The 9,795-nt window shown below is 37.0% G+C and overlaps 2 protein-coding genes across 4 annotated transcripts in view; both read right to left on the bottom strand.

The window, feature by feature from the left end:
- LOC107700135 (nuclear distribution protein nudE-like 1-A) overlaps positions 1-3,452 on the bottom strand; it is a 15,889-nt gene extending 12,437 nt beyond the window's left edge. Inside the window, exons 1-2 of one of the 3 annotated variants that reach the window (XM_016501674.1) lie at positions 3,357-3,452; positions 671-767 (exon numbers count right to left, since the gene is read on the bottom strand). In XM_016501674.1, the coding sequence (XP_016357160.1) occupies positions 671-756 (86 nt within the window). In that variant the 5' untranslated portion in view covers positions 757-767; positions 3,357-3,452. The remainder of the gene's footprint in view (positions 1-670; positions 768-3,356) is intronic. The other 2 variants (XM_016501673.1, XM_016501671.1) reach the window with 2 other exon arrangements.
- A 2,848-nt stretch (positions 3,453-6,300) lies between these two features.
- Positions 6,301-9,795, bottom strand: part of LOC107700113 (integrin beta-3-like) — a 14,389-nt gene continuing 10,894 nt past the window's right edge. Inside the window, exons 11-15 of the mRNA XM_016501645.1 lie at positions 9,581-9,793; positions 8,966-9,066; positions 8,735-8,854; positions 7,506-7,672; positions 6,301-6,378 (exon numbers count right to left, since the gene is read on the bottom strand). Coding sequence (XP_016357131.1) covers positions 6,310-6,378; positions 7,506-7,672; positions 8,735-8,854; positions 8,966-9,066; positions 9,581-9,793 — 670 coding nt within the window. The 3' untranslated portion in view covers positions 6,301-6,309. The remainder of the gene's footprint in view (positions 6,379-7,505; positions 7,673-8,734; positions 8,855-8,965; positions 9,067-9,580; positions 9,794-9,795) is intronic.

The raw sequence follows: 9,795 nt of genomic DNA, 5'->3' as shown, positions 1-9,795 counted from the left end.
TCAACTTGCGTTTTGCCCCGCCACTCACTTGAAGATGTTCAGGCTAGAGCCCTGCACGGGACTCAAATATATGACGTTCAGGCCCTAGCCCGGCCGTGTCCGACAGCTTATCCGAATTACCGGCTCGAGCCTGTCTTTTTTCCCCCTTCTCCCAAAACAGATTAAACTACTGTTTCAGCTATAATAAAATAGTTAAGTTTTGTATGTAGGCCGCCAAGTCACGCTTCCGTGGCGTCTTACAGACTGCAATTTACAATCGCAACTTCATTGTGCTGTTACTCCTTTCGAGCCGAATTTCACTAAATTGGTCATCAGGTGTTTTATTAATGGTGGGTATAATTATTTATTTATTTATTTCAATCTTTCTGTCGTGTAATCGACTATTGTTTTCAGTGTCGACTAGTAGGATTCCTAGTAAGCTGTACCGTTTAGTCGATTAGACCCGCACATCCCTACTTCAAACGTACAGCAACTTCCTCGATATGACTCTCATAATGTAAGGGAACAGGTTGCATGGGTACTCCCAGCATTTAGAGGCAGTGTTTTGTTTATCCAAAAGGCAATGTGAATAGCAAAGGCTGAGGACAACATGAAAGAAAGCTATCAAGTGTCAGACTACAAAACAGAGAGCTGAGTAACACGCAATGCTGCTCACTGCACTGCCACTTACCTTTTCTTGTACTTGAGTGAAAGAGCCTTCCAGAAGTCAATTTCCTCGTCTTTGGAGGTGAATTTTGGTATCATATTTGCATCCATGACAGATAAGCCTGTGACAAAGCATGAGCACTGTTTAGCATACAAAAATGTAACCAAAATTAAATACTGAAATTATTCATATGACCATTAACTGCAAAGGCACAATATTATGCAAAAAAATATTAGCCTAACACAGCATGTTATGGTTTTTGAGGATGAAGGCATGTCACACAACCTGTCAATGTTGGCTGTGTCTACCAAGTGACAGATGTGCCAAAATACTGAGTTTTATTGGATGCACACCTGTGAGTTTAATCACAAAAGATATGGAAATTATTTTATCCTTCCTTCATAAATTAAAAGTCTACACTACCTTTAATGAAAATTATAATAATAAGAACTCAGATAAAACGTATATTGCCATAGTCATGTGTTTATTAGTCACTTTGAATCAATGAAAGCAGTTGAATCTTCTGTTTATTCAGCTGCAGCGATAGGCATTTTCTGGTTTTCTTCTGCGAGGCGTATTTGGAGTTTCAGCGCGAGAGCGCTCTCTGGCCTTTGGATGGAGATTTACTGCTGATCACAGAACCGTGCTTCACTGAAAGATACGCATGACAATCACAGCTTCTGTCGAATCGCGATCTCGATTCCATTTCGATTTATCGTGCAGCCCTACTACCGTTCAAAAGTTTGGAGTTGGTAAGATTTGTTAACATTTTATATAGAAGCCTCTCATACTCACCAAGGCTGCATTTATTTGATTAAAAGTATATTGAAAACAAATATTGTGAAATAATATTACAATTCATCTTTTTTCTTCTATTTTTAAATGTTTTAAAATATAATATATATATGTGATGGCAAAGCTGAATTTTCAGCAGCCATTACTCCAATCACATGACCCTTCAGAAATCATTATGTTGATTTGGTGTTCAAGAAACATTTCTTATTATTAATGTTGAAAACAAATGTGGAAAAATTTGAAAAATTCTGAAAAACCATGATGAACTGTTTTTCAGGATTCTTTGATGAATAGAAAGTTCAAAAGCACAGCATTTATTTAAAATTAGAAATCTTTTGTAAGCGTATTTATTTAGCTAACTATGCATTACTTGCATTTAGCATTACTTTGTATCCATGACCCAAACAGGACAGACCTGTGACCCATTTTTGGGTCACAACCCACCAGTTGAGAACAACTGAGATGATTTCACAATCTGAATCTAGCAGCATGAACCTCAGTTCACCTCTGACTACTGCTGTCCCAAATAATCAATAGAACTGCGTGCAGTCTGACCCAGCCCATAGAAGCTCCATGTGCCCTGTTTACACACGCCGGGACACATTCACCCTCTGGTTATAGGTAATTGTCTGACATAGCATGACTCTTTACTTCGTAACTGCTATCTCAACACTAAACAGAAACAGAAACAGAAGGACAGTCAAATAGTCCATCATAGACAAATAATATTTAGTGAGATATTTAGATAAAAAGAATATTGTGTACTAGACTCAATGTAGCCTCTGCTGTACTTTCACAAGAAACTTGACAACTAAAACTAAACAGACAACTAAAACTCACAAGCCTTACCGGCACACCCAGACTTCACTACCTTTTTATTTTCTTTCTGTTTCCTTATTTAATTCATTCTTCCTTATTAATGACTTCTCATTGCATATCAAAATTAAGCTGGTGTCCTCTTAATAAAATACTTTAAAAAATCTGTTTTACTTTTTTTTTTTCATTAAAAAAAGGGATGGCTATAAATTTTATGTGTGAAAAACTGTCAACATCTGTCAATATCTAATTCAAATCTATATTTACATTCTGCTAAAACAGTCGATCTGCAAAGGAAGGGGAAATAATAATTAATAAATGAAGCAACCTCAGAGAATTTACAAAATGAAGAAAGGTTGAAAGATGTTTAAAGATTGATAATTAGCACAAAAAAAGTATATGTATATAAATAACCCTATATATAAAATATGTAAAATTATACCTGCTGTTGCCATGCAGCTCAAATATATATCTAAACTACAGCTATTGCTATATAGAGAGGACAAAGTTAGAAAATAGTAAACCTTCAAATATAAAAAACAGCCTTAATATACAGAATGAAATATTGATTTTCAGTCACCTTAATGGTCATTATAAACTTAATGAGCTGAAGCGCTCTGCATTAGAGCACCAGATGACAGGCGTATTTACACTGTCTAACAACTATACGATAAATATGTCTCCTCTATTTAATCATATCTACTACCAACACAAGTATCGAGGACCAGAAATATCACATCTGACATATTTCTCTCCAAATACCAGACACCACCATAACCCTTCAATTTTCACTATCGCGCTACATTAGCTAGCCAAGAGCTAACTGACATTAGCTAACAACAACTGTGATGATGCGCTTTGAATTGACACGAATAGACATGGCAATAATAATAAAATTATCTCTAAACGCATAACTGTGGCTGTAGTGAGTGTGATTTGTTATAATCAGTTTCTCTCAGATGATGTTGATGGAGCGAAGGCAGGGTGTTGTCTTATTTCTAATTATCTGTAGCAGTAAATCAGTGACTGGTATTATCATCTGTGATGTTTAAAGATCTGCATCTTGTGTAAAGATTGCGATGTGAATTAAAGAACTCACCTGCACATTTCCAGGATCTTTAACGTTGATAGTAGGACTGACTGTGATCCAGGCACAGCCTTCGCAGCCTTCAGTATTTCAGCATCCTCTCTCTCTCTCTCTCTCACCCATGACGTTTGTGTGTCTCTCCCTCTCTCTCTTCCCCATGACGTTTGTGTGTCGTGTAATCTGATCCTGGCGATATCGAAAGCCACATGGTTCAGAATTCGCGTGCTTTTCACCGCCGTATCGATATTAAAACGCCGTTTTCATAACGCAGCCAGGCATTAAAGGGTTAGTTCACCCAAAAATGAAAATTAGTCCATAAATTACTCACCCTCAAGGCATCCTAGGTGTATATGACTTTCTTCTTTCAGACGAATCCAGTCCGAGTTATATTAAAAATTGTCTTTGATCTTTCAAGCTGTTTAATGGCCCTCAGCGTGCAGTGCATCAGTCCAAAAGAAGTAAAAAAAACAGCGCCCATCCTTAATAAAAAGTGTCTCACACAGCTCCGAGGGGGGGTGAACAAACTCCTCCTGTAGCGAATCGATGCGTTTTTGTAAGATAAATAACCATATTTAAAATGTAATAATCAATTTAATCTAGCTTGCGCTCACTGTTGTACACGGAAGCAGTTTCCGGGTGGATGACGTATGAGGTCGGCTTTGCACATGCGCTGCTCAAAAGTAACAAACTTATGGACTAATTTTCATTTTTGGGTGAACTAACCCTTTAAATAAGTGCCGTTAGGCAATAAGTTAACGGCAGACGCCACCACGTGTTAAAATAACGTCACACGCCGACCGACGTTAAAGGGGTCATATGATGCGATTTCAAGTTTTAATTTCTCTTTGCAATGCAACGCGTAAAAAGACAGTATAAGTCATTATAATCTGTAATTATGTCCCCACTGGATGCAACAAATGCCTAGTTTATAATGGGTTTTATTGCTTTTGTCTCATCGCTCCGGCCGGGACAAGGCATCACAGTATGGTACGATAGCTGGCAAATACACAAAATAATGTTCTTTTTAGCAGCATCATATGACCCCTTTAACGTCGGTCGGTGTGTGGCGTTATTTTAACGCGTGGTGGCGTCTGCCGTTAACTTATTGCCTAACGGCGCTTATTTAACGCCTGGAGGCGGTGAAAAGCACGCGAATTCTGAACCATTTGGCTTTCGATATGGCGACGCCTCTCACGGTACGAAACCGTAACAAATATGGTACTTTTTATTTATTTATTTAGGGCTTAAACGTTAGTAAAAATAACAACAAATATATTGATTTTTATGAAAAGTTGGGTAGAAAACATTTATTTATTTAGGGCTGAAATGTTATTTAAAAATAACGTAACAAATTTATTTATTTATGGGTGAAACTTTAAATAAATAAAGGTAAAGTTGGACACTTTCTAATAATTTGTTACTCGCTGTTTTGAAAATATGATCCAAATAGCTACATTTATCACATACTTACTTACTTATATGGCCTACTGGAAAAAAACGGACATGATTTCGGATTTACCAGCTGTCCCACTTTGCTTATATTCAACATAGCAATATAATAATAACATAAAATGTTTAAATAACTTTAATCCGAGAGAGTCAGATTTCAGAAAATGTCATTACAAAATATACTGAAAATATATAGAAAAATGTAAATTCCCTATAGTAAATGATTTGCTGCACGTAAAACCTAAATATCTCACATAATAATTTCCTCAAGGTCTTGATGAAAAAGGAAACAAAATCATTAGAACTGTGGTTGTAACATCAGTCCAGTAGATGGTGCTGTAGTTCAATACATATAATAGAATCACATCCACAGAAACACTATATGCCGTCACACAGCAAAGAAAATAAAATATAGAATTAGTCAGATTAATTTAAAATAGACCAGGTTATTAGACCCATAAAAGTGATATGGAATAAAATGGAAAAACAGGCCTTTATTAACCCCAAATACAAACAATTAAATTAGTTTTATAGTAAATTAATAACAGTAATATTTTTAACCATATTGTACTAAAATTAGCATGGAAGAAACATTGATACATATATATTATGTTTTATTGATATTAAGATTGAAGTGTGTGGCATCACTAGATATTAGGACAGGTAATGATATTTCACTTAAATATACCACAGTTTTTTTTTCAAATAAATAATTTGACAAATATTTTGATATTTCTGTCTAACTATTAATCACCACATACTAAAAATGGTCTGAGTCTGACAGCACCTAAACACAAAATCCAGACGTGCATATATTTCCCATTGGAGGGCACTGTTACTTTTTTGCACTTGAGCTGAGGACTTTTTGACTTTTAAGGTCATTCTGCCAGACAAATAATAAAAATGTGTCTATTTTTGGTGCACATTTTGTAAAAATTATGGCGACAGACAACTTTCGCACATTTTTATACAGCAGTTGGATTTGTGAACCCATACCAAAATTGTGTACTAAAGGCCAGTATGATAAAGCTACCACTAGTAGTTGCATAATATTAATAAAGCTATAACAACAGTGAAGAGAACAGCTTATATTAAGAGCATTTCTTGCTCATGATGAGGGATTCAGTGTTACCAGAGGCTATCAGTAGTTGGAAAGATTTTTATAATTCATATCTGCCACTACACAGAGTGACGGAGCAGGGAGAGGGAGGAAATGGCTTGACGTGTGTCACTACAGTGTGAAGCTATCTCTCCAAGCACTGTGCTGCTGACAAATACAGTCATGTAGGAAGCAAATGTAAAGTTTAACATTCATTCAGTGACAAACAGAAAGACTTCCACAGAGGGATTATGCCAGTTTTGACTTTACATATGTACAACAACAAAATATGTACAACCCTTCCTGATCGTGTTCAATTTGCATATTCAATTTGACAAAACAATTAATACTTTTAAACCTTTTAAAATATGAACACCGTCTGTTAGCGATGTCCAATTCTTCCTCTGCTCTCTGCGGTCAGTCCTTGCCTCGGTATGTGATGTTTGTGAATGTTGATGTGGCACCTTTGTAGAGGGGGTTGTGGCCCTATGAGAATAAAAATTAAGTTGGCATTCAGTATGCATTTACACAAATCTACATTTGACCAATATGGTTTTCTAGCTTCAACCCTCCTTAAATTAATAGTTCACAAAAAAAGTTTGTTTCTTCATGGGAACAGATTTAGAGAAATTTAGCATTACATCACTTGCTCTCCAGTGGATCCTCTGCAGTGAATGGGTGCCGCCAGAATGAAAGTTCAAACAGCTGATAAAAACGTCACAGTAATCCACACGACTAGTCCTCTAGTCCATTAATTAACGTCTTGTGTAAAGTTGTATGTTTTTAAGTAACAAAACCATCATTAATGCGTTTTTTTAACTTTCCATTGCTTCTGGCCAAAATACAATAATAACGCTTCGTCCAATGAAAGAGTCCATCCCCTGATGTTCTCTCACATCGAAATCCACCAACATTTTTGTTTATAGCTGTTTTCGCTTGTAAATGGTGCTTGATCTGAGCATATTTCCCTCCTGATTCAGACAGTATCAAACAGTTACAAACAGTTTTTTGCTGCAAGACTGGAGTTGTGTGGATTATTGTGATGTTGTTATCAGCTGTTTGGACTCTCATTCTGACGGCACCCATTCACTACAGACGACCATTGGTGAGCAAGTGATGTAATGCTAAATTTCTCCAAATCTGTTCTGATGAAAAAACAAACGCATCTTGGATGGCCTGAGGGCGAGTAAATTTTCAGCAAATTTTCATTTTTGGGTGAACTATTCCTTTAAACATGAGTCAAATTAAACATAAAAGTTTAAGTAGGGAGCTCAGTATTGAGCAGAGGGGATCAGAGTGTTCACATGTGGCTCGAGACCTCACTGGGAAAGCCTAATTAGCATTGGATAATTTAAAACAAAACTTGCCCAGGGGTGCGGAGGCTTTTTCTTTGTTCTGAAGGGAAAAACAGCATGCCACTGAAACAGTAAAATCATCCTGCCAACATCTATAGTTCACCAAGCTACTTATACACAGTAATTTGTGCTTTTTACATTAAACAGAGAGGTGTGTGAGTGTAAATGTGTTTGGTTATGTATCCTGAGGTCTTCTGTCTGAAATGAACTGCAGTATGCATATAGTGGAACTTGTGCGTATTTTTGCACTTCACTAACCGTTTCCCACTTGGCACGTGCCCGCTCCTCCTCGAACTTAGCAAATTCACGCCGATCATGGATGGTGATAAGCAGTTTCCAGATAAGCAGGGCGGCCAGACCCAAGAACAAAATGGCACCAGCTACTGACAGGAGCACCACCAAAATATCAGGGCCTTTAGGGCAGTCTATTACACAGGAAAAGTAAATGTAGGTGAAAGATGCTTCTGTTTTAAAATGTAATTTATGATGAATAGAAAGTTCAAAAGAACAGCATTTATTTGAAATAGAAATCTTTTGAAACACCATAAATGACTTACTGTCACTTCAATTTCACAACTGTCAAATGATCAATTTAATACGTCCTTGCTGAATAAAAGTTAAATGAATAAATAATTTTTTTAAGCTATAGGCTCGCTTTTCTATTATAGTCTTGTGTCTGTCTCTTTGCTTCCTGTCTGAACCATTCCTATCCCAGTAGGAATTACACTGTGTCAGCGGGTTCTTCAGTAGCTTGGATGTTGTTTATTGCTGTGTGTTTTAACAAGGTGGGGTGCTCCCTGGGTTCTGGGGGTGTGTGTGCCACTAATAGAGCCCATGTTCCACATGTGTGTCCATTAAAGCAGAGCAGCAGACTCTCACTGCGGGCTCCTGAATTTACAGCCATCACACACTGCACACACACCTACACTTCCATACACTTGCGCAAACACCTAGAAACTCCTATATTCTTGGATCTCTAATACCCAGAAATAAATAAAATAATAAAATAAACATTAATTCCCTAAATAATATACTTCTGTTTAGTTTTCGCAAACCATCTTTGTACAAAGATTAATACCAGCATCTACAACAGTAAACGCAGCTATTTATTTTATCAGTAAGAGCATTAAGAGCATGTTACCGGGCTCTTTGACCAGAGACAAGATGGATTTGCCACTGTTGTCCTCATAGTACTGAAAATTAAAGCAGAGCAGCAGACTCTCACTGCGGGCTCCTGAATTTACAGCCATCACACACTGCACACACACCTACACTTCCATACACTTGCGCAAACACCTAGAAACTCCTATATTCTTGGATCTCTAATACCCAGAAATAAATAAAATAATAAAATAAACATTAATTCCCTAAATAATATACTTCTGTTTAGTTTTCGCAAACCATCTTTGTACAAAGATTAATACCAGCATCTACAACAGTAAACGCAGCTATTTATTTTATCAGTAAGAGCATTAAGAGCATGTTACCGGGCTCTTTGACCAGAGACAAGATGGATTTGCCACTGTTGTCCTCATAGTACTGAAACCTTTGCACGCAGTCGTCCTCATCCTTATAGGTGCAATTCACTGCATTCTTATTATGGAACACTGTAGGGTAAACAGAGGGTTACAACAGAAGGCTACAGAAAAAGCTAGAATGCTGTAAATACAAAAAAAAATAAAAATAAATAAATAAAATAATAAACTGAAATGAGGTACCTAAATCATCCACCAATCTGATTTCATCTCTGCATATTCGAGTACAGGTGTCATCATCAAAGAGTTTCCCTCTCTTGAAGTGCTTACACTCTACACAGTCCCTAGAGATAGAAAAAAAATATTTTACTTATATAAAATTTTGACAAACTTTTGAACCCATTGCCTATGTTTGGAATGGAATACTTGTTTACTGCTTACTGAATACTGTGTAGTATAAACTGTATACTTCTATACTATATTTAAAAAACTGCATGTGAATCGGAATGTCTTACGGAACAATACACATTCCAAACAGTAGTATGCTACATTGTGGTCACATGACCACATCATATTACATGTTTAATTCCACGACTGCCATCCAATTAGAAATACACATGATCATTTTGCACATTTAATGCTTTTGGCAGTCAGATCAAATAATGGGTCAATAAATATGTGTTAATGTGTTAAGCAAGGCATTTGACATTGGGAAAATGCACATTTTGGAAAATGTACTAGGTCATCCCAGTATTCTATGCATACAGAAAATGTGCAGTATATACTGCAGAAATAGTAGTTTGGTAGCATGCTATTCTGAACATGTTATTTTATGCTTAATATAGGAATTACACTCACTTCTTCAAGGTACAGGCATCAGGGCAGGTGGGGCATTTGTCGCAGGTGGAGCCGTAGGCCCCGGGCTGAGTGCATTCACAGCTCCCACACACACACTGACCACGACCGCTGCACAACAGCCCCAAACTGGACATACAGGTGTCTGTACGAGTAGAACAGTTGCAGTTCTCCCCCTTCCAGTCTGGATCACACTGGCAAAACCCACAGGAACAAGT

The sequence above is a fragment of the Sinocyclocheilus anshuiensis genome, unplaced genomic scaffold (assembly GCF_001515605.1).
Source record: "Sinocyclocheilus anshuiensis isolate Anshui unplaced genomic scaffold, SAMN03320099.WGS_v1.1 scaffold1135, whole genome shotgun sequence".
Taxonomy (NCBI): domain Eukaryota; kingdom Metazoa; phylum Chordata; class Actinopteri; order Cypriniformes; family Cyprinidae; genus Sinocyclocheilus; species Sinocyclocheilus anshuiensis.
The sequence above is the reverse complement of the archived record's forward strand: the minus strand, read 5'-3'. Positions and strand labels throughout refer to the sequence as shown.